At 38.5% G+C, this 26,308-nt stretch overlaps 1 protein-coding gene across 1 annotated transcript in view; it reads left to right on the top strand.

Annotated features, from left to right (window-relative positions):
- The window catches only part of LOC141912859 (uncharacterized), a 46,680-nt gene extending 20,990 nt beyond the window's left edge, over positions 1-25,690 (top strand). The window contains exons 11-19 of the mRNA XM_074804275.1: positions 441-476; positions 13,157-13,298; positions 15,487-15,571; positions 17,886-18,212; positions 19,625-19,927; positions 20,164-20,343; positions 21,274-21,537; positions 22,739-22,895; positions 23,017-25,690. Of these exons, the coding sequence (XP_074660376.1) occupies positions 441-476; positions 13,157-13,298; positions 15,487-15,571; positions 17,886-18,212; positions 19,625-19,927; positions 20,164-20,343; positions 21,274-21,537; positions 22,739-22,895; positions 23,017-23,312 (1,790 nt within the window). The 3' untranslated portion in view covers positions 23,313-25,690. The remainder of the gene's footprint in view (positions 1-440; positions 477-13,156; positions 13,299-15,486; positions 15,572-17,885; positions 18,213-19,624; positions 19,928-20,163; positions 20,344-21,273; positions 21,538-22,738; positions 22,896-23,016) is intronic.
- The last annotated feature ends 618 nt before the right edge of the window (positions 25,691-26,308 follow it).

Genomic DNA, 26,308 nt, shown 5'->3' with positions numbered 1-26,308 from the left:
ATTTCATTCAAATTATCTACCGCGGTAATAGCTGTGTAATTGGTCGAGCTGATGGAGGCGGCCATGATGCTTTTTCTCTTTTCGAAGGAGGAGTCGATAAGATTTTGAAATGTCATTTCTTTTTTCAGTTTCCATTCCACATAACATAAAAATCACAGCAAATTATCAAAACGATCGTAGACGCTTTTCAAAGTGCATCGATCGAAGGGAGGGTTCAACTGTTGTAGGCCGGGTCGATATTTTGATATCATTCCTGGTGTTGTTTTTATCAATGTGCTGCTTCTGCCAATATTTCCCTCGCTGCATGTGAAAAAACCTTTATGTATTTTCCCTTATTTGTTGTGTGGCTCTTTTAAAATGTGTATAAGAATATTATTTAAACGCTTATTGTAAGACTGAAGCCATGTTGTTAATATTTCTGAATTTGTGTTGTATTGTAGATGGTGAACCTGATGAAAATGAAGAAATTACTAAAGGTAAGTTCATGAATTTTTCACAACGAACTGAGATCAATTCAGGTCAATTTGTCTGTAAAAAAGTCAAACTCGCTGAAGTCATTATTGGATAAGTCATCAGATTACTGAAGTCATCTCTATTTTTGAGTCCAATTTTGTAGTTGAAATTCAATTTGCTAAGTGTTTGAGTGGTCATTTGGAAAAGCCATCAACGTAATGACCGTCCAATTAGGAAAACTTCAGCATGAGTTTCAATGTATATATTTGTAAGTCAAGTGTGAGAAATATCCCATAAATACCTCGCCACTCTCTGTGGCCCCGGGACCAACACGAGATCAGACACAAGTAGGAATCGGTGTAAATTGGTGACGATTAAGAAAAAAGAAACAACATGTTGATGCGTGGATACTGGTGAATTATCGAGTCTAGTAGTGAATCACACCTGGATGGTGAGTACTGGTTTATTTTTCTCAGTAATTCCTGCACTTCAAGTCAACTCAGATATTCCCCTCAACTCAGATATATCCCTCAACTCAGATATTCCCCTCAACTCAGATATATCCCTCAACTCAGATATATCCCTCAACTCAGATATTCCCCTCAACTCAGATATATCCCTCAACTCAGATATATCCCTCAACTCAGATATATCCTTCAACTCAGATATATCCCTCAACTCAGATATATTCCTTCACGCGTTAAATTAACTAAAGTCTGCAACGATTTAAGTTACAGCGATTTTTTTTTCTAAATAGCCTCGGAAGAAATTTTTAGAAAAAAAGCCCGGTTTTCAAGCGGCTGATGATTTGGTTTGTTTTCAAGCGGCTGATGATTTGGTTTGTCAGCTCTTGCTCGTATCGATTGCTCTTCGGCGGTTTTTGAGTTTTTTCTTCGATCCGAACAAAACTGTTGAACAGAGAAAGAACTCGATGATTCACGATGCGCGGAGTTCGTCGATGACTCATCGTTTTACGCGAGAGAAAATCATCGATATTTTATCAAGATCCTCAAAAATTCTGCTCATTTTCCGCGCTTAAAAACGCACGAGTTTTTATTTGCTCAGAAATCTGTTCTCCACTCGCAGCCGTATAATATTTATACTAATTATGAGGTGAATGAGGACATTTTTTCATACGCTCTGAAATAATCACAGTATTTCTATTAGTCATAGAGTCAATATCTACAGCAAAAATCTGTCGAATATTTACGTAAGAAATTCTGGTATTTTTCGCGACTCAACGTAACCGATTATTGTCTGTATTTTACAGAACGTAGATTTATTTATTGTCTCTATTGCATCGAGTCTCCGTGAGCCGTCGTCGTCGTCGTCGCTATTGACGACTCGTTTCAAAAGTTTAACGATGATTAAAAATTTTTTGTCAGACAACAAAGGAATGATTGAATGAAATGATAGCGTGTTGTCGTCGGGCGGGCGTTGCCGCTTAGACTGGTTACTGCCTAATCCGTCTGCGAGACTGGTTTCCGCGTATCCCTATTTATTAGGTTGTGGTATCGGACAAGGAGGTATATAAAGATGAAATGATTGACAGATGGTCGGGTTAGGTAGCTAGGTACGTATATGGAGTGTCTGGGAGCAACACGATGACAATGTGTCTATTGTTATTGTATGATGCTGATCGCTACAGAACGCACGGCGCGCGCGCGTGTCACTAGCTACTGCGTCGCGGTGACACTGTAACATACACTGTAGTACTGATCACTCTCTCTACGTTCAATCAACGGATTTATATCAAATAAACATTCAGATTTAGGAATTTACGAGGGGTAAGCATAGCAACATTATCTCAATGTATTCTGTGAGTGTTAGATTTGTGGCGTTTTGCGAATCTTGAAAGGATCTGGACACGGGTCTGATCCGAGATGAATTTTCTGTCTGATACACTGGAATAATGGACACCTCTTTTAGAAAATAGTAATACAGACGCAGGTTCATAATCTGAACGCGTTTTATCAAGCAAATTAAAGGAAATATCCTGATGTTACCTGTATCCAGCACCTGCATCCAGCACCTGCATCCAGTACCTGCAGCTGTGTCTGTTCTGTATTCAAAAAAGTTTTGCTGATGAAGACAATTTTCATTCAGACAAAAGAATATCAACCTTATCATAATTTCTCCATTTCGGGATCGTCTCGGGATGAGTTAAGATGGACCAATGAGGAATATGAATTCGTAAGAAGATGTTTTACATTCATATGTTTACTAGTTTTAGTCGGTCGTGCTGTGAATGTTTGATATCTCTAGTGATTTAGTTGCACGCGGAGGATGGTTTATTGGATTATCTCCGATCTATTGCTGTCACGTTTATCCACTGTCCAGACCGTACAGTCGCCGATATCGGCATTTCGTCCCTCTCCGGTTATAGATCCACATATTAGGCACAAATTCGGACCATTAATAAAGATATCGACTGTTTAATTGCCCTTGATTCATAACTTATTTTAGGGCGAAAGATCTGAATTCTGAATGCGTTGACTGTATCTAGATAAAGTACTCTGTGTCAGAGACTAATCGATATATAGCGTTTAATTTATTGTGTAGTCTCGTTATACCTCGGTCTCTGATTTATTTGATGTGTCTCTTGTAAACCCTCCTCATAAGCCAGGGAATGAAGCAGAGACCTTCGGTCAGAAATTGCGATTTGGTGCCGTTAAGAATATAGAAGATTGAATATACAGATTTCGAGAGTAGATATCTAGGATTTTGGAACCAGTTTCAAGTAAAACATAAGGATTGTTGTGAGAATTCAGATAGGTATTCAGTACACTTTTTTCAGTTGGTTTGTTAGGTGAAACTGCGGTATCCAGTGGGTTGGTCACTGCGGTATCCAGTGGGTTGGTCACTGCGGTATCCAGTGGGTTGGTCACTGCGGTATTCAGTGGGTTGGTCACTGCGGTATCCAGTGGGTTGGTCACTGGGGTATCCAGTGGGTTGGTCACTGGGGTATCCAGTGGGTTGGTCACTGCGGTATCCAGTGGGTTGGTCACTGCGGTATCCAGTGGGTTGGTCACTGCGGTATCCAGTGGGTTGGTCACTGCGGTATCCAGTGGGTTGGTCACTGCGGTATCCAGTGGGTTGGTCACTGTGTAGTAAGATAATTAACACCATTTAATCAGTTGATGATCTGTTAACTACAATGAGTCATACGTGTCATTGAGTTTGACTCACATTCTATCAACGGCCAACAACATCTTCTATTCATTCATTCGTTTGACATTTCCTTGCATTATGAATATTGATACGGATACCTGACCCTGGTACCGCTATCCCTGCGCCAATCTTCAAGCCCCCTCTGACCCTGGTACCGCTATCCCTGCGCCAATCTTCAAGCCCCCTCTAACCCTGGTACCGCTATCCCCGCGCTGATCTTCAACCCCTGCCGACCCTGGTACCGCTATCTCTGCGCCAATCTTCAAGCCCCTCCCAATATTTTAACAAATATTTCTCAATCTTAATCCCTTAGAATGTAAAATGTGCCCCCAATATTTTCATGGAATTGTCGAATGCCTCCAGGTGAAATCTAAGGTTTACCTTTAATAATGCTGCAGTTTATTATGAGCAGAATTAAAAGCACTCTCTGTGAAGGCACTGGTTCATACTCACAGTGTTAATAACAGGTTGACAGGTTTACAATGAGTACATGTATTGTGCACAGAATATACCCTGTTCTATATTTTTAGGACAGCGGTTGTGATATTTTAACTTAATGTCTTTATTATTAGTAGGAAACGTGGACTTTTTGTTTATACTTAGAAAACAGGAATTTTTATGTGTGACAAAATATTTATTCAGAAAATGAGCCTTTGTAGTGTATTATTTTCACTGAACTAGAAAAGTCAAGCCACTGGAATCATGCCTGATGTATGTCTACTGATAGCTAGAGTTTATTTCTTCAGTGAATTTTAGAATTAACTATTCACGATGTATTTGGATTATATTGACTGATAAAAAGGTATTGTGAAAGAGGAAAAACAATGCTCTAATGCAATTGAATATTTTAGTGCACTAGTGGTCATCTGATAATAGTTTCTAGCACTAGCGGTCATCTGATAATAGTTTCTAGCACTAGTGGTCATCTGATAGTAGTTTCTACTGTGATTATAGAAATCATTATTTCACCCTTCTATGCAGAAGACACCAATAAATACATTGAATTGACTAAAGGCTTGGTTGTGGTTGGTCACTCCACTGTTAGTTGACATGGTAAGATGCTAGTACTGAGTGTCTGTGATGTCACTGGTCACCTGACCTAGGGTTAGGGTTAGCTGCTGGCCCTGAGTGGCTGTGATGTCACTGGTCACCTGACCTAGGGTTAGGGTTAGCTGCTGGCTGTGAGTGCCTGTGATGTCACTGGTCACCTGACCTAGGGTTAGGGTTAGCTGCTGGCAATGAGTGCCTGTGAGGTCACTGGTCACCTGACCTAGGGTTAGGGTTAGCTGCTGGCACTCAGTGGCTGTGATGTCACTGGTCACCTGACCTAGGGTTAGGGTTAGCTGCTGGCTGTGAGTGCCTGTGATGTCACTGGTCACCTGACCTAGGGTTAGGGTTAGCTGCTGGCACTGAGTGCCTGTGAGGTCACTGGTCACCTGACCTAGGGTTAGGGTTAGCTGCTGGCACTCAGTGGCTGTGATGTCACTGGTCACCTGACCTAGGGTTAGGGTTAGCTGCTAGTACTGAGTGACTGTGATGTCACTGGTCAGCTATGGCTGATTATGGGTACATGGGATGTCACTGACCTGGAGTTAGTCGCTGTTAGCACTCACCTAGGGCTACAAAATAAAACTTCAAGTCACTTTTTAGACTTACTTTTTAGGCCATAGATAACAGATTCAGCTCGCTACATCTTTGAATACATGCCCTGAAAACTATTAGGGGATAGTGTGAAGCATTTTCTTATTCTAATCAGTTACACCCTCATTTCATCAGTGTCCATTCAGTGTCAATCTTCATCTGTTTTACTGATGTGGTCTCACAATGCAGAGGGAACACAGGTTCCCCATATCAACAAATCAAAACGATGACATATATTCAAATATGTATGAAAGAAAAGTTGTTTTGAAATTAGACACATTCGCTTTAATTTGTTTCGCGTGTTGCTATAATAAGTGAATTGTATATGATTCAATACTATAACACTATTAGACCGGTATTTCACACTGACAATATATCAAACACATCACTGATTTCCTTTTCATGTTAGTTCAAATTGTTCCTTATGAATTGGAAGACCTAGCGTTTACATTGTCTTACAAATTTGGCCTTGATTTTCTAGTTCTACCTTTGACTCTATTACAGTTAACTGTACACTGAATGTGCTATTAACATGAAAAAAATTTTGAAGAACCAGAATCAATTTGCTGAGTTCGAAGTCAGAAATACTGAAGTTACGTAGTGAATGAATCATAGTTAGAGAAATGAGGAGTAGAGAGTTATATTTGTAAGTTGTAATTAATCAAGTAATTATGAGTCAGCCAAGGAGAGAGGGGAGAGAGGGAGGAGTGATAGGGGGTGATGAGAGGCAGGGAGTGAGTGCAAGGAGTACTCATTGTAATGATAAGTGTTTATTCAAGATCTGTAGTGAAAATAAGTGGTTTTAATTGCTGGCGTTCGTTCAAAGATTACTCACTCAATATCATTTTGTAGTTTCTTTTGTTTGCGTGACTTGCAATTTAACCTCCTTCACCGTGTAAAAGAATACACGATATCATAAATACACGATATCATAATGACGTAGCATTTAAACAGCGACATTGTTACAGTACCCTATATCATAAACCAATAACACATTTCTGGTGCCTTGTAAAAGTGCCCTACGTTATAAAGCTATTACTAGTCTATATATGGACCCTTCTATCAGCCCTCAAACAAACTCTCCGAATATCATGGACTGCGTTGATGATAAATGTGGTGGAGATTTTAGTTCTGTGCAAGTGTATGTTGATAGTGGGAATGAGTCTGATCGACTATGTGTTGGGGGAGTATTGATGTGTATGTCTGTGCAGGATTCTACGCGCTACGTGTAGTTAGGGTACATCGGCTTCGATTTCAGACGCTCCTCGTAAAATACATGCGTTGTCATGGTTTCATGGAGAACTTGGTAATTCACCCAAATTCGTGACGCCGGTTTGTTGACAGACGTCTATTAGTTCACTGAGATCGCGGCTCCATTGTAAATGTAAGGAAAGCTTGTATTGTTGTAGCTTACTTAATCACTTCAACTTGAAAACTGGTCGTGACTCCAAAATCGTCTTATATCAAAGGACGACTGGTTTTAACTGGTCTGAAAATGAGCTTGAAATTGGTGTTAAATGTAAGCCTCGACCGAGATGAATACATGTGTGTGTCATGAATGTTTAGTCATTTCTATTGTCAGTTGTTGCACTGATTGAGTCAAGTAATATTTCATTGTCAAATATTTCTGATTTAATCTACTGCCAGCAGCAGCAGCAGCAGTGAGTCATCCATCGGATAAAATGTGTAATTGTTACGATACATTGAAGCTGCTGTTTTAAGTGTTATATTGAAGTGATGTGGGAGACATTTGTTTACTCTGTGTCTCTCTAAAACTGCTGAGATACTCACAGAGATCGAGTCCTCTATTTGTATAGGCCCCGCGCGTTGTTAACAAATTTGATATACGAATTACTGAGATGTTGCTAGGCAACTGTCTCGGAATGATATCGGCGTGCGGCCTCTTGTCATTGAGAGCTGACTGCTGCGGCGAGTGAGCGTTGTCTCGGGCCAACTGTTGATGATGATGCTGATGATGACTCATGGATAGATGAGGAGTCTTAGTCCTTTACAGTCGGTGATCTCAGTCATTGTGATTCATATTTTATCACGAAACTCTGACACAAACTGTCAACGTAGACAGTAAGATGTCTGCAAGTCGTAGTCGTATATTGTTGCAGTGTCTGTTTGAATGAGAGTGAGAGTGAGAGTGAGAGAGAGAGTGAGAGTGAGAGTGAGAGTGTGAGAGAAAGAGAGAGTGAGAGAGTGAGAGTGAATGCAGTCTATGCGAGTGAGTGATTAGTTTAGTTTTGCCACCTCTGTGTTTTATACTTACATATCTTTACTTTCACTGTTTTTTACCGCTGTTTGCCGACATTGTAACGATTGCGGGAACGTTTTCAAAAATTTTATGATAATAGAGGATTTAATAGATTGAAGCGTCTTCATCGAGTTCATCAAGATAAACATTGAGTGTGGGAGAGTTAGTCGTCTAGCTGTCAGAAACTCTGTCATTGATGAAAGGTTCCCAGATCGGATGCCTGCGAGTGATTGCTATGTGATATACTGCTGAATCCGCTATAAGGAACTCATTAATATATCGTCGATGTTTAGTGTTAGATGGTGTTTATCTGTAGCAGTTGAATTCATGGATGAATGAATTAATACCAAATCACTAACAGGAGGAACTTCATGAATTAATTACACTGATTTCAATTATGTGCGTTTAAGTTGCGCTCGACATTTTACACCGGTGGAAAATCATCCGGCAACCTTACGCGGTGAAACCGCGGTAACAACATCATTTTGTGTCTTCCCGAAGATGGTCGTCTACATCTTTTAAAAGAAGCCTGAACTTTCTGAAAACTTGAATCGGATTCAATCACATATTCGTGTATATATAAATATAGCTATGAACACCGCACCGCGCACGTTATATGTGTATAATATATATATATATATATATGGCTACACGTTGTGCCTTTAGTGAAAACTATATCAAATATACATCATAGAAACGTCATAGAACGCTGTACGAAAAAGCTAGCATCACTTTTTCAACTATACAAAAATCATCTAATATAAAACTGATGAACGTATGAAGTGTGAAGTATCATATATTTAGATGCATATATATATATATATTGTGTATATATTGCTTTAAGATCTATTGAATATATAATTAGATAAATATATATATTGTCGTTGCTGCAGTGGTATCAAGGGTGGTGCTGTTCCATTTGCGCAGTTACTTCGGATTATCAGCGGCAGAAGACGTGATTACCCGCTCCTAGTGGCCGCGACCGACCGGACAGACGACGCACTATTATCACCCGTAGCGACCAGACACGCAGTTATCCGATTATTTTATATCGAACACAATTATTGTTAGCGATTAATACCCGACATAGATAGTATAAAAAAAAACAATATTGTTATTAGAACTGACAATACGTGTTAGTATTGATGGTTATACCAGCTGCTATTCTAACTGTATCGGATTGTATCGGATTGTATCGGGAATCGTAAGTAAAATTCCATCATTTATTCGAACTGGTGAACCAGATTTCCATGTTTGTAGTTTTTGATAAGATCATCTCAGCGATTCTAAGAAGTTTAGAGCATAAATCGTTGTAATTGTGAAGAGATTCACAGAAACTGGTGAATTGTAACGTATTTGTTGGCAGATTTATTGTTATGAGTTTTACGTGCATATTTGTGGCCTCATTACGGCGCAGTCTGTAGAATCAGTATCTGTTGTGTGTATAAAAATAGAGACTAGGTAATACTGCAGAGAATCCCTTCCCCCTCTCTCTCTCTCTGACTCACAGTCCTCCCTCACTCGTGGCGCTGACTGTAGCTCTCAGTTTCAATCATTTCTATCACCTACTGCTGGACAGTTGGGGCGGCTTTTCTCTTCTGTTGGATTATAACAGGCTGTTTTTCTAAGGTATTTATTGGGATCATTATCAATTTCTTTAAGAAATCATTCTATATCTCATAGTCATTTACTAGGTCTGAAATTCCTCGTTAGGACATTATTTCATCCTTCTGTAAATTTCCTATAGCCGTAAACTTCTGCGACTGGACAACTTTGAAACCGGGCCTGGCCCGACTGGGCCCGGGTGTTGTAAGATTAGATACTGTTTAATTCATTCAGGAATTATTTTATCAACAACAAAATTACATTTACTCCTCATAGAGATGGATTAGTTAAGTCGTCGCTTGTCATGAGGGACATTAGATTTTAGGATATAAATGCTGCCAGAGATGCAGTTTTTGAATATCAGGTGGATATTTTTTGGAATGCTTTCTCAGAATTTGCTGAGAATATTTGGTTGTGTGAGTAATAAATAGGTTTAGCGGAGTCTGGTATAGAATGTGGATTATTGAGTAAGAACAGTTCAATACCGGCAGCAGCCATTTGTTAATCCCAATAGAGATTAAGGATGGATTATCTTCAGAGGATGAGATACACTCGCTTTCGTTTCCGGAATGTGAAGAAATTTCGTCAGATAAGAAAGCATCCTAAATTCCATATGGATGAAGATGAAGATGAAAATGAAGATGAAGATGAAGAGGGTTCATCTTTGTCTTTGTTGTTCTCGTATATATACGTGTATCTCTAACTACCAGCAGCAGGTGTTTTATTTTCTCTAAAGGTTATTCTCAACTTTCATCTGCGAACAAACGTTGTAAAACAATCTCTGACTGCTTGCCTTGTTTATATGAAAGACCTCCGCGAATTCGGGTCCATTTTTCTTTTCTTAGAAAGTTAAAAGTTATTGTTATTTTTTCAGAATCGTACGGTACTAAACCCAGTGTAAACCCGGTATGTGGAAACCTAGTCATTTTGTTTTTTCATTTCTCTTTACAGAATAAGACGTCAAATAATTGGTAGGGAAAGAGAGAATCATGGATGAAATGGAGAACGCAGATTTGATTGAAACTTTCGAATCGAGCCAGTCCTCCTCGGTAAAAATAACAAACGAGGAGGTGAATGATGTGAATGGTTTCGAGAATCATAACGGTGATACGTCGGCGGAAGTAGAAAAGTCGAAGGAAAATGGAATTGAACACAACGGTGATGTAATTAATGATGCTAGTCATAGAAACCATAAAAGTATAAATCACGATACGGAAAATTGTCTCGAGGAAAATGGAATAAACGAAAAATGTGGTCAGGTGGATTTAGAACCTTTAAAATCGCAGGAACAGACGCCATTGGAACATGAAATCAATACAGAATCTGTACTTATACCTGATGAAGGTCAAACTGAAGTGCTGACATCACAGTTGACAGAAGATGAGCCTCCAGATCCTGTCGATCTGACTGAATTTAATCCTGAAAATCATCACACAGAAGATAAAGTAGAAATATCCGATGACACGTCAGAACGAAATGAGGCAGAAAGTACGTCTGAAAATGTCAATGAACACGACGATAAAGTAGAAATGTCAGGACTCGATGAAATCACAGAAACTGGTGATACGGAACCAGTTGAACCAGACGGTGTTCAAGACGCTGAATCTGAAACTGTAATCGTTGATACAAATATGATAAGCGACGAAAAGCGATCATCGCTTGAGGTTTCAGTCGATGATGAACAGCAGGCTTCATGCTCCAATGGAAATATTAATGAATCTAGTCTTCATCGTGACACGGAATCGAATGAAAATAGAGAATCAAATTTTCGCGATTCGACTCACGAGCACATGGCAAATATGGCGAATGAAATCGATAATTTATCGAATATCGAAGATATGCCTCCACCACCTCCACCTCCTGACGAACCGGCGAGTCCTGAACCTATGGAACTTTCACCCGCATCAATAACCGAAGAGAATGAGAACGGTTTAATCGAAGCCGCCCTCGACGACCTGAACAATACCGTTATAAACGCCGCGACTTTAATGCAAGCCACGCAAAGTGAAGTCGACGACGTGAAATACGCGGATTTCGAACCGGAATCAGTCTCATCGTGCGTGCTCGAATCATCGATCATCTCAGACGATCTCGGCTCTGAAGGTTACGACGATCCTCACCTCGACATTCCGATATTACCACCACTCGCTACACCTGAATCTGCCGACTACGCATTTCTGACATCTCCCACCGGGAACGTGCCTCTCGAATCGGTAGACGGCGCCGTTGTTGTTCCTCTCTGTCAAACGGATGATGATACGCCATCAACGCCGAGAGCGGACGATCTGTCCGAGACTACTGTCGTCGTAGACATCCACCATGAACAAAAATCTGATTCCGACGATTGTTGCAAACCAGTCGAAATGCGAGATGACGATGTGAATGAAGACAAACACTCGGAAACATCAGAAGACACAGATGATGCATCACCGAATGAAACCGTAGAGAAGAAGATACCGCGTACGAATTCATGCGAAATGATCCTCGATGTCGATGATGGATATCGTCCGACCGAAGTCGTTCAGACCAAACACGCTTCCTCCGTTGCATTTTATAACGACGGTTTCCACGTCGCCGCGAACAACCCTGAAAATTCTGAGCAAGTCGATGAGATTCATGCGGAAAACGATAACGAAGAAGACAAACGCATTCAAAGTATTATAAACGAACAGTATTTGAATAGTTGCTATGATTTACCGATTGATGATACGGATGTATTGTCACCTACTGATAGTACCAGTAGTGGTGGTTCGCTAGTTCTAGCCCCGGTCCCTCATTCCAAAAAACGCATTCCTAAACACGATGATGAAAACATTGTAACAGTTGAACCAGAAGAACCAGTTACAGAACTAGAGACAGAATCAGAAGAACCAATCACAGAACTCGAGACAGAACCAGAAGAACCAGTCACAGAACTAGAGACAGAACCTGAAGAATCAGTAACAGTTCAACGAGAAGAACCAGTCACAGAACTTGAGACAGAACCGATGAAAGAACTCGTGACAGAGCCAGAAGAGCCAGTAACAGTTGAACCAGAAGAATCAGTTACAGAACCGGAGACAGAACCAGAAGAACCGGTAACCATTGAATTGGAAGAACCGGTGAAAGAACTGGCGACAGAACCAGATGAACCGGTGAAAGAACCAGTGACAGATTTGGTGACAGAAGAAAATTCTCATGATGAGAATGAAGAGACGTACGATGAATTTGTTGAACAGGAAGACGACCCGAATTTAGAAAAGAAACGTCAAGAATGGGCTCGTAAATACAGTCTCGACGATGATTCCCTACCCCAGTCTCATACTAATAAAAAAGAGCAACTTTTAAAGCGTAAAGTCAGTTTGAACGTAGACGATCGACCAGCGAGCGGTAATCAGAAACAAGAAGCCGCTCAAGACGCCGAAGATCTTCAATTTATTGAAGAGGCCGTCGCGAAGATGAATTCGGACGGATTTAAGAATTGGTATCGAGATCTCTATCGTATTCAGCGCTGTGAGATTGAGAAAGCGGTGAAAGAATCTGACAACACCTCGACTGGTAAGAGTCAGTTCAAGAGATAAACCTATCAGTGGAAAAACTATTTCAACTCAATCGATATCAGCTGTTTTCAACTGTGATTCTAGTGTAAATTCTACTCTCCTCATAATCATTACATCCTAGCTGCTAATAAAGGGTCTCTTCTCTTATTGTTTCAACTGTTTTTTGACAATAAATCAGTTTTAGAAATGGCTCGTGACAATTGAGTTGAAATGTTAACATAACCTGTTGGTAAAGTCAACGGTTACTTAGCGTGAGTCAGTGCTTTCAATAGTTACCTACAGATGGCAGCACTATCTAGTATATATATAAACATTGTTTCTATTTTTCAGATCTCGTAGCTCCATCCTGTTCCCCTAATCAACCTCTCACACTTGACTTATGATTTTTTTCTCACTGTCAATACGTGTCGTATATGGTTGTTAAGTTGAATATAAATAATGAATGATCTTTTATTTCAACGAGTTTTGAATTTTCTCTAATTTTTAGAAGACGACAAACAGGACGATGGAATCGACACCGTACCAAATCTTAAAAACATTCGCTCAATGTTCGAAAGTGGTCAGGACCAGAATACGAATGAGAAAGTTCGAGCCCCGTCGGCTAAGATGCGTACAGGTTGGACCCCGAGGTAAATATTCCTAACAAACATCACCCTAAATTAAGAGGGCTTGGGTCAGTTCAAAATTTGTCAGTTCGGATTTGAATCTAGACTTAGATAAGAGGCCATTCTCAAAGTTTGTTCGCAAAATTTAACCGATTCTCAACTCGGCAATTTATGCAATTTTAAGCATTATGTACATAGACAGAATTGGCTGATTTTGGACGCCATTCTCGGGTACAAAGTTTTCTAATTCAACTACCGGGTTTAGAGCGAAAGAAGTGTTTGTATGAACTGGCTCCGATAGATTATTTTCAGCGTGACTGTGATATTAATGTTCTCGTTTTTATGTCAAACAATACATGAAATGTAAATACGTTGAAATAGCTGGAACTATGCGGATACTGTTTTGTGTTTTGTGTTCGGTCGTTTTGGACTTTAAAGCTTTAACCTAAAACTGATACAGATTAAGCAAGCTGTATATATTGTTGTAAACATGTATATAGGACATAAGATAAAACTGCGAGACATTCAGAAGTCTAGCGCTAGTCATTTATACGCTCAAAATCAGGGATATAGCATCATGTCGACAACAGAAGATAGGTAGATATTGTGAAATTCAGTTTGTTGTAACATTATATGTGATCGAGGAAGTTAAATGCAATATTATATGATGCCCACCTCATCACTTTACTGAAATCATCTCTATTTTTGAGTCACAATTTGTGTATTTCCAATTCAATTTAATGCGTGTAAATTGTCATATGGATGATAAGTCATCAGCTTAATGATCGTCATAACTACTTATATGAGCTAGTTTAACTGTAAATCAAAATTGCCTTCAACAATATCAATATTTCTTATTCTTAATAGAAATTTAGATGTTTTATGTATTTTACCCTATTTCATGGGTTCATGAATAATTTGTGCAATTTAAACATCAATCTAATTAATAACGTGATTGATTATATACATATAGATTCTGTAGGATGTCAATTTTATTAAGTATAACAAAAATCAACCAAATAAATTATTTCATCATCGTTTATTAGATATCAATGTATTTTCATGTTTCCAACATTTTCTATAGTTGGAAATTTGACCGAACGAATCAACAGACTTTTATATATATATATAATGTATTGTTATATTATTTAGTAGTGTTTATCAATATGATCGAGAGTCAACCTAAACCTCTATCTATATATGATATAGATAACCTCATAAAGTGGCATCAAAAATAAACCTAATATTTCACGCGTTATAGCAGGAAGTGGAAGGGTGAAATCTAATGATAGGGCCTTCTGGCTAGAGATAAGGTGATATTTGTTGCCGGGTCCATTCTCGAAAAATGGCGTTTTCAGCGCGCGCAATAAGTATCGGAAAAAGAAATATACAATATAGTTCTATTCAATTGTAAAACACGCATTAAAACGTTCGTAAATTAATAATTCCTCAGAGAGAATTGAAATGATAGATATTCGAGTGAGATTTTAGGAGGATGATTGAAATGATAGATATTCGAGTGAGATTTTAGGAGGATGATTGAAATGATAGATATTCGAGTGAGATTTTAGGAGGATGATTGAAATGATAGATATTCGAGTGAGATTTTAGGAGGATGATTGAAATGATAGATATTCGAGTGAGATTTTAGGAGGATGATTGAAATGATAGATATTCGAGTGAGATTTTAGGAGAATGATTGAAATGATAGATATTCGAGTGAGATTTTAGGAGGATGATTGAAATGATAGATATTCGAGTGAGATTTTAGGAGGATGATTGAAATGATAGATATTCGAGTGAGATTTTAGGAGGATGATTGAAATGATAGATATTCGAGTGAGATTTTAGGAGGATGCAGCTCGTTAGATTAATGCGGAAATAGTGTTGTTCAGCAGACTATCTATAAATACATGTGTTACTGCTCTACGAGGAATTCAGTATTCTAATGTGCCGAGATGTAGCTCCCTCCTCGTGTATATAGTTAGTTGTTTAGTTGTTGAATAACTGTTAGTCAGAAATAGCCAATATTATATCCTCGACAGGTCGGGGATGAGCACTAGTATTATCATCATACGTTTCTAAGAACTCTCACTCTTGAGAACTGAAGCTGTGAAAGCATTATCTTCTATTCAGTATTAAGGAATTATTATTTTGTTGCGATTTCTGTGAATCAGTGTTAAAGAATGGATGAATGTGTTGTATATTGTAGTGACAATACTGTTGAACGTTCCCCGTCACCGGAACGAGATCCTTCGATTATTCGCAACGAGAAACAAGATCCCGAACACAAAAACGTAAGTGTAACGATACTTAGGCAATTTGAATATTCAAAATTAAGAATAGAATAAAGCTTTGTATCTGCAGTTTCACAGTTCTGCAGTTGTTGATTGAGTCGTAATTTAGTTGGTTTTTAACCAGAATGCTGGATGATCAGTTCCACAGTTCTCTGTTGAAATTTAGCTCAATAATTATAACATTGGAAATGAATGAATTTTAACTCGTTGAGTCAAACTACCTTAAGCCAATGAGATGGGAGTTCACTCACACCTCCATAGCTCGAGTCAAACTACTGTGGAACTGGGTCCTGTGTCCTGTTACTCAGCGGATTGTTGACAAGTTACTATGGTATTTATCTGCCTGTTATCTTTAACCAACTTTAGAGTAACTGCAGCCTCAGGGTCCGGTTGCTCAAAAGTTGGTTAAAGATAACCGGCAGATAAATACCGCTGTTACAATGGAATTTTAATTGTCCCCATGTCAGCTATCTCCTGGTTAATTCTAACCAACTTTTGGGCAACTGCAGCCCGTGAAATCTGAAATGAATCCTATGAGGAATATTATTACAAATGTCTCGATCGACAACCGAATAACTGGATCTGTGATATACAGTAGTTTCTAATCAAATTGCTGATAACAGTTCATATATATCTGGCATGTATCTGGCAATTTTATAACCACTGTACATACCAATAAATATGCAGATATAATTTATCGCAATATTTGGTATTTCCTGCTGTGGAAAAATCATCAATTTCTAGTTATTTGATATTTATTCTGAATAAATCAATAGATAAAGATTTAATAAATTCACCTGTATTTATGTGTGTTATTGTGAATGCTTCAATAATTGTTCATCTGCATGTTTAATTAACGTTTGCTTTTGCATCAAAAACAATGTTGTTTTACCAGAGACTGAGTTTCTAAACAAATGGAAACATCCTAGGCTACTGTGGCAAGTGAGGCCCAGTAGTTATTCTGGCTGCTGAACTTCCTCATAATGTCTTCTACATTTCCTCATGATGTCATGTCACTGTAAAACAGCATTATTTTTGTTTTAAACTTTCTTTTTTGATATTTGGTGCTTGTGAATTCTTTTTTCCCTTCTATTTGTGCTTACATTCATGATTATTTCTCTTTTTCTCGTGTGATATATACTCCTTAACTACGCATCAGTTTTTTTGTGTTTTAATTTTATATATGTGTGTATACACCGCTGCATAATGATTCAGAGATAGTTAATTGTGCTTGTAAATCAGAATTTTATTGAGAAATTCAAATCTCGCGACAGAAATCATGAAAAAGTATCTTACAGTCGAAACTACCGCGAGACTTAAAGATGATAATTACTTAGAAAAATGATTTCTGTGTGAATTGAGAATCTTCTCAATAGCTTACAACTAATGAGACACTTAGAGTTTATATAGTTGACTCCACCCCAAGTTGGATAACCGTTCAACTCTGATAACCGTTCAATTCTGATGTTTGTTGAAAACTTTTGGTCACTAACAATGAAATACATAACATCCAACTAGGAAATCACTCAAGTTGGACTCATTTCCACAGTCCCAAAAGGTTCGACTTGACCTGAGTCTACTGTGTACCTTATCGAGATTCAAATGCTTTATTTGCGGCAAATTTGTTTTAATGTAAATTAGTATTAATTAGCATTTACTAATTGTATTATGTAATGTATACAAATGATTTCTGAATATTTTTGTCATTTAAGAAATCACAGTTTCACAGTTGTGGGTTAGTTTTAACTGTAGATCAGGGTCTGGTTTTACAAACTAGTATTACCTTTAACCCGGGGGTTAACTCAATTCATTATCAATTGAGTTAACCCCCGGGTTAAAGGTAATACCAGTCTATAAAACCGGGCCCTAGGGTTGAAATGAGTTTTGATTTTTAACCCTTAAGTCAAGTTTTAACTCAGAACTGTGGAACTGGCTCCTTATATAATGTTGTAATGGCGTAAATTTATGAATTTTTGTTTTTATCATTTTTTTTGCATGTCAATGTTTCTCCCCGTACCTCATAACTCTATCTCACTCGTGATTCAATTTACGATAACAGAATGCGACCCGTGTTTGACCGAGTTTGTTCGTTGAACTAACTGAACTATTTGAACCGAGTTGAAATATTTCGTATTAGTTCAAGTTCGCATGATTTTTGCAGCCGCTAAATTTTTCATAATAATTCCGCGCATGATTCGAGTTTCAAAAATAAAATCGATTGTCGCGAAATCTACTAAACAAAACGAACACTAACACCAGTCAATATTATTGACGACGGTGCGTATAGCGCCACCTGGTGTTTGTGAATTTACAGGTCAAATTCGACGGTCTGTTATCGCAAGTGAAATCGCAGTGGGAGGAAAGCGTGAAACAAGCGGCTGAAAAACCGGTTTCATCTTATGTTCCGCTACAGAAGATCGAGTACGAGGATGCTACAGAACGGTCGCCATCGCCGGACATCCCGCGAGATCCGAACGTCGTCCGTAGCGACAGCATCGTCGAGGAGAACATGCCGCCGAAAGATCTCGCTAAAGGTTTAGTCGCTCGATTCCGACAGATGGAAAGCGAACAGGTACATACAGCGCCACCTATGCCGACGAGGTCGCCTAAACTGCATGCTCGCAACCAACAACAGCAACAGGTACTAACAACGGTGTGTCACTAACAGACTGGATGAGAGATTGACCAATGAGAAAGCGGGATATAAAGACTTATACGGGGTGGCGCCACTGTCCAGGAAAACTCGGGGAATTTGACAAATGTTTCTCCCAAAAAAACCTGGAAAACTCCTGGAATTCGCTATTGACCATGTATTTCTTTATCACTATGTGATTCAATGAAAGATGAATGAATTGTTAGATCTTAAACCTAGAAATGTCTCGGCATTCTTTCAGGGAATTTTGTGTTGTAACATGGAAAAATCAGGGGAATTTGTAAATGGGAAGTGGCGCCACCCTGGTATACTTTGAACGAAATTTAGTTCCATAGTGTGAATCTTGCTTCCTCAAATATTTTACTAATTCTGTGTATTTTGAAATTAATCGCATCGTAATTGATTGAATTGAAATATAAATAGGTGATAATTAGTGAAATCATTGTATAATCAACATTTATTAATATTGGATGAATTTGATGAATGATTTATAAACATATATATATACTGTTAATTGCGTGGAGTGATTTTTAACGAGAAACAAAACATGATTTTTTGCATGTGTAGCAAATCAGTTATAATAGCGGTTTACCCCTAGCCTGGCATTTGAACCCGGGTAGTTTTGATACCTTAAAGAGTTGCCAACCTGCCACCTTTCTTGAAAATTATCCTTCAGATCTAAAAATTGTGATCTTTTATTGAAAGGTTATTCACAGGTTGTTAACTCATTGAATGCATGACGTAGTGGATATAGTGAGCATGTCAGATCATACAAACATTAACTCTAACTTATCTCCGTTTGACAACTATAAACTACAGAATCAAACTCTATAAGATATAACAGCTGTTGTAAGTCAATTCACAGTCTAGTTTTGTTTCCCGCTGTTATTTCTCAAATGATCATTGAATAAGAACTAGTTTTAGTGTGACTGGGAATCATAGAGCCCTCGGGGCTGAACTAGTTTTAGTGTGACTGGGAATCATATAGCCCTCGGGGCTGGTTGTTGTAGCTACGTTATCGAAACCTATGTTTCATTATTGAGCGTTCTGATTTTATGTTGCGGTTTGTTCTATGACGTCAAGAATTTGAAAACAGTAAATTTACATTATTTAATTATTTTTATCGATTGTAAACTTCATAATTTAGATCTATGTATAGAGTGAGTTAAGAATGTGTATATTTTGGTGACGGTTTCTGCCTGGGTTAATTTTGGTAATAGTGCATTTAATATTCTGGATCCAGTTCCACAGTTTTGTGTTAAGTTTGACACTGATTTACTGAGAGTCGAATATTATGCGAGAACTGAGGAACTGGATCCTGGTTTGGTGGTAGACCTATGTCGCTATACTGGTATAGATACCTTCGGGTAAAAATAGGATTTCTATTAAAACATTTTCAGCCTGCGAAGCCGACCGGACCTCCAGAACCGAGAATGGATTTGATAGACCAGGCTCGACGCGCTAGTGACGTGCGCACGGAATGGGCTATGGAAAACGCACCAGAGGGCGGAGAATTCGAGAATAACCCCGAACAGCGCCCGGATGTCATCCGAGAATCGGATCCTAATCAAACCGAAGTTCTTCCAGAAATCGGAACGACCAAAAGTCGTCTGGCGATATTTAAAGAAATCGAGCAGACAGGTGGCGTTCCTAGTCCACAGGTTGGTGATTCTTACAAGAAGAGATCACCTCCACCCATGAAGGTAATTTTATTCTCTCCCTAGTTCTTCACATGCACTGTTCCATATGTTCACTGTTACTCGGGGTTAGTTTCACAGTGAAGACTTAAATTTGAGACCAGTCTAATGATTAAAGACCTTTAATGGACTTAAGCTAAGATTGTGCAACTGTGCTTTGCTCGTAATTAGAATCTGCCTCAGGCTTAACTTCGATAAGTCTTTAAAACGAACATTTACAAAAGCGTAATTGATTATTTCAGGAGATTCCTGCATCGGCTGATCATAACGGTGAACTAGAATCACAACCAGTCGTACGTACAGACGTCGTCAGGGAATCCGACCAATTCGACGACGGACTACCACCGCCTCAGATGGCTAGAAATATCCGAGATATGTTCCAGAATATGGGAAGTCAAGAGCAGAAGAAAGAAGAGAAAAGGGTAAGAGACGAACGACACCGCGTGGAACGGAAAGCTGTAGGCGGCTTCCCGTTATAAAACAATCCATTATACTCCTATTGCTATTTATTTATAGATATTATTAATTTTAGTTTTTACTAATGCGAAGCAGTGTCTCCACGCTTCCGACCGCTATCCGACCCCGATGACATCATTTACATCTTCGTACGGATGTAGATTCTAGATTATACATCCGTATGATGTTTGTAATATGGGTATATGATGTCAGAGGGGTGAGTTATGTAGACAGGAATCTTTTCTCTTAACATAGCTCTCTCTACAATTTGAATACCGGTACATTTCTCTCGTTTCGGACTCCGTGTGCTGCGGTATTTTGTGGTATTTCCGTCGAAATTTTCTAAATTCTGAATGGCTGTTATTAATTGTTATTGCTTCCTAATACAAAAGGAATGTCGGCTATGTGCATCTCATTTGTTGCTAAGCAGAAAAACAAGCATTACGTCTATTACTCGAGGCCAGTTGTTCAATAGTTGTTCAAGTTGAAATTATATCAATACATTTTAATTGTCACTATGTCCAGTTATCCACTGGTTAACTTTAACCAGTTTTAATTGTCACTATGACAAGTTATCCACTGGTTAACTTTAACCAGTTTTAATTGTCACTATGACAAGTTATCCACTGGTTAACTTTAACCAGTTTTAGTTGTCACTATGTCCAGTTAACCATTTAGGTTCTGCCCTGGTCTCCCCCCATTGGGAAAAAGCAACAACGAACGCACTAATAATGCCCCGCATGGCGCTCATTGTGTTAAGGGTGTTAAAGGAAAAAAAATTGGTTAACTGTAATCAACTATTGAACAACTGCATCTGCTAAAACATTGTTACCATTTATAAAACTGCATGTAAAAACGAAACTGCTGCTTCAACGACTGAATCTCTTCATTTACAGCAAACTACTAATAAACAATACGGTTCACCTACGGTTCCGAAACGGTACGGTGGTTCCGTTAATTCCCCTGTCGTCGCGCAGTCCGCTTCCCAACGTTACGCTCAACCGCCCGGTTCACCGAACCTAATACCTAAATCGCCGTCGTCGTACCGTTCCGGGGCCGTCGGGTCGACACCGCCGAAATCCCCGGCAACGACCATCCGGCAACCGGTACTTAAGAAACCGGAGTCGCCAAAACCGTTTGTGTACGAGAGCAGGTCGCAGGTAATATTTGAAATAACGTAACGTTCTGTTGACGTTTTTTGTTGCTCAGTAACCCGCTTAGTAACTCCTCTAACCCACCATCACTACTAACTACGATCTGCTTTATGAAAGAGGGTTTTCATTTTCAACTGAGGTGAAATATTGAGGGTGAGGATGATCAGGTCACACAGCACGACGAGGTGTTTGTTCTCATTGGTAACAAGTCTAGTGTTCATCTAACAATATCTTAATGATACGACTCAATAATCAGGACCCAGTTCCACAGTTCCACAGTTCCACAGTTGCTCTTTCAGATTCTACTCTAGACTCTAATTGAGACTGAAATGATTCAAAACAAAGAACTGTGAAACTGGTCCCAGTTTTACAACAATATCTTTATATTTCCAAGAGTCTGACCCCAATATTCAAACGCTTTAATGAATCCTGTAGCCAACATTTCATTTCCCAGATTCCAGACTCTGCTGATTCAGCTTAGATTCCAGACACTGCTGATTCAGCTTAGATGAAAAACTGCAAAAACCGAAATCAGCGAAACCGATTTTTACAACAAAACATTTTTCCTTTTCACAAAAAAACCCGCATAGAATCACACAAAGCGTTTTCAAATATATAACTGCTTTTAGTTCCACGAAACCTTTTCATTCATTCTAAAATCGAACTCCAGAACCTTCATCACATGATAACAATACTGGTAATGGTTGTGTAGGGTTTTTGTGAATCAATTTTGAGCACAGTTGAATCTTTTTATAATTCTGTGAATTCTATACAGATGTATAGCGTGTCGGTACTCTCTTCATTCTGGTGGTAAACTTCTATTACTGGAGCATGAGTGTTAGACTGTGACAGTATGTGGTGATGTCAGTCCAAACATGTAGCTTACGTAGAGCGATATAAACATGGGGTGGATCCAGTAGAGCCTTACAAAACACACACGCATTCATGATGAGAAAGGTCATGACAAAGCTACAGAAAAATACTCATTTCTTCATCTGACCATCTTTCAAGATCATTAATTTTGATGCAGCCCCTTAAAATGTTGCCCCTGATAAACGCGATGTAATTGTATCATGTATTCAACGGTCTTGTCCTTTAGCTCAGCTGGTTCCACCCCTGACGTGACGGTATGATTAAAGTTTGATATCTGAAAATATCCTGAAAAGTGTTCGCAAATCGCTAACTGTTATTATTAATTATATTTCAGTATAAGGAGTTTACGCCGCCGCGTGAATCACCAGCTCGTAATATCACATCAAAGGAAGTTTTAGAAAACGAGCCGGAACAACATAAACCGGAAGTCATACGCTGTGATGAATTATGGGACGATTCCGAAGAGTTACCACCACCTGATCTTACGCGAGGTTTGTATCTTTATTTCAAAGTTTCAATCAATTTCAGCTTTTATTTTTTACGCTGATTTAACAGAGGGTTAGGTCCGGTAGAAACGTGTTAATGAAGATGTTTAATCTTAATTCTACGTAGGAATGTTGGCTAAATTCCGTGAGATGGAACAGAAACATAAAGACGAACGCGAGAAATCGCCGGTTACCGTGCGTCGTCCGCGAGGAGAATGGGGCACGACCGTCACTTACAAGAAAGGCGAACCGCAAGCGCCGGTGAACGGCACCGATCAGCTCGATATGAGTCCCGAAGGAGGAGAATATGAAAACAATCCCGAAGTTCGATCAGATGTCATCCGCGAAGCCGATACGAACGACGTCGACGTCATGCCGCAGTCCGGAACGACAAGAAGCTTGTTAGCGAAATTTCAGGCTTAGTCACGCGCGGCGCGGCGCTGAGGAGCGGTGATTCTAACATTCATTCAAGACTTTAATATAAGAAATATCGCATCTGAATTTTGTGATAAAACGATATATCAACACGGAGTTTAAAATACTGTCGTCGTCGTCATTTATTCGTAAGCGTTCCGTGTTAACAATGACGCACGGTGAAGAGAAGAGAGATGAGGAAATCTGCGAGGATCAATATTTCTCTAATTCGTCGATGTATTATTAAACTTCAGTGAAAGGTGCTGTTTAACTATTTATCTGCAGTCTCTCTTACATCGACGTCGTCGTTCTAATGAATTATATGCTGAACAGTGCTGGGCGCTCAATTCTGTAGTTACGAATATAAAACAGTATAGCCTTCTTCATTCTTGTAACGAAATATAAAATAATAGCATATCGCGTATTTAAGTTCAGCTACAGAATGAATTCTCTGTGAACAAATATGTGGCTCTGGATTATGTAATTTGTCATGCCGTATTATTATGTCTATAAACAGGTGGGGCTTTCGTTTTATACTTATATCTTTTATTATCGAGTCGAGCACAAGAAATGTATCGAGAGGAAGCCTCCTCTGTATTAGTGTCAATAAGTATAACTTCAATATTGTGCAATTTCTACGACTAAATTAATCCGATTAGTTTTCGCGATGTAAGTTAAACACAATTTAACGTATCGAAACTCTCTTGTTCTACGTATTTACAAAAAAAAATAAACGACGCAAAAATATCATGATGATTTTTTTTATTCGAAAAATTTAGTGAATATGATTCGTTCGTTCATGTGAATAAACTTGTATCATGTATTACGCTAAACTGAATGCCATCTGTTTCTGAATCTATTCACGTCTGCTGGTGTCGGAGGAGGAGCGCAGGATCTAGTCAGTCGTCAGTGCGTCACGTTTCGCTGCCTTTTTTCCCATTCGAATAACGGCAAGAATTATGAAAAGGAAACGGCTCTTTCGACATCGCTATCATATCTATATCGCTCGTCCGACCTGTAATAATATGACCTCTGTGAAAGAGACCACCTACAAAGAATCTTCACACATTTCCAGTTACCCATTTTCAGAGAGTTAAATGGATGTGTCGGGGATTTACGTGGGTGGTCTTTTATCCAGGTGGGTCTAAAAGGAAATGATTGACGGAATATCTCTCTAAAAGTACTGAAAATTACGATGAATTGTTAAATACGTTATTTTCAGTCATTATTTCAGCTGCGTAAATTTGCTCAAAATTTTGACACACTTTTCTTAATTCATGTGTTAGATGCTGATAGTCAATAGGTTATTGAATATATAATTTAGATTAAACAGATATATTAGGTTTAGTTATTACTTACATTTATTAGACTGCGAGTCATTCTTCCAATTAGGATATTGATAATTGATTAAACCGGTTATTAGATTACTATTAGATTACTATGCATTTTAGATTTGGTCAATCGTCTTGTATTAGAAGGGATCTATTTAAAAGTGATACGACTTGCTGCTTTTTTGTGCCAAAGTAACGCAAAAAATCCAGTCCTCATAGACTATTCAAAATGACATCCCTAATTAAACTGTAATTTTGGTTAATTCGTGAATAATCCGATGTTGCGCGAGGCTATCATTTACTGTAACGTAGGCAATAGCTTTTTATGAGAAACTGTGAATATCTGTTTATCTGCGAGTATGAATGTTGTCAGTCTGGACTCTGGTTTTGCAGATCTGAGTTTTCGGTTTGACTTTTCACGGTTAAAATCAGTTCATTTCCAAGCGTTTTAACTACAAGAGTCCAATTCTCTAACTCAGAACTGCGCTACTGATGTTCTATAGAATGCTTCAGTAATAGTAATGGTATACATGTATAGATATATATACTGCGTGCTTGTGCCTTAATAGATGTTTCTAGTAATATTTATCACATCTTCAATTAATGAATCTATTGCGAATTATTGCTTTTTAGAATTTCACCTTTTCTCGATGAAAGCTGCAGAATCATATCAGTTTGTGCAAAAATCTTAATCGACTTTCGATGAATTTCTCCAGTAATCAAGAATATGTAAATTAAAGCTGAAATACATTCGTATCTAAGTTTTCTATAAATATCCGAGCTGTCGATAAAAGATTAGTTGCCGCGGAATGTCCGGCTTTTTTTTTATAGATCTAATTTGTATTGTTACGTCGTAGATTTGGATTCGGTTTCGTTCGATTCACTTTGACCAGTTATAATTTGTAACTGTATAAAAACTTAATCATTGTAAACAAGCTTTTTTTTTACTTGATTCTTATTAAACATTAAGGGATGATGTTTTAAGGGTAATTTGTATGGGCTATTACGCCATATCTGTAAGATATCCTTTATTAGGAATAAAAATTGTCAATGGATACAACAATTTCTTGATTAAATTTTCAGTTCTTTCGAGGATCGTCATTTGCGGTATCTTTATTCTCAGTGAATTCTACAAAAACACGTTTCTCGCACAGACTTCATCGGATCATCGTCTTATTACCAGAAATGGATATCCATTTTCAGCCATTCTTTAGGACCGGCCACTGAGGATCAGTCACTAGATAGGGTTCAGATCTGAGACACCCATGTCAATCCTCCATCTTTGTAACAGCTAGACAACTCAGAATAGCCAATAAATAGACCGGATTTTAACCTGGTTAAACATAATCTAGATCAGTGATGTGTTTAATATATTGTCGGTGTGAAATACCGGTATAATAGTGTTATAGTATTAAATCATACACAATTCACTTATTATATCAACACAGTAAACAAGCGAATTTCAAAATTACTTTTCTTTCATACATATTTGAATATATGTCATCGTTTTGATTTGTTGATATGAGGAACCTGCTGTCTCTGCATTGTGAGACCACATCAGTAAAACAGATGAAGATTGACACTGATGAAATGAGGGTGTAACTGATTAGAATAAGAAAATACTCCACACTATCCCCTAATAGTTTTCAGGACATGTATTCAAAGATGTAGCGA

The sequence above is a fragment of the Tubulanus polymorphus genome, chromosome 11, assembly GCF_964204645.1.
Source record: "Tubulanus polymorphus chromosome 11, tnTubPoly1.2, whole genome shotgun sequence".
Taxonomy (NCBI): Eukaryota; Metazoa; Nemertea; class Palaeonemertea; order Tubulaniformes; family Tubulanidae; genus Tubulanus; species Tubulanus polymorphus.
The sequence above is the reverse complement of the archived record's forward strand: the minus strand, read 5'-3'. Positions and strand labels throughout refer to the sequence as shown.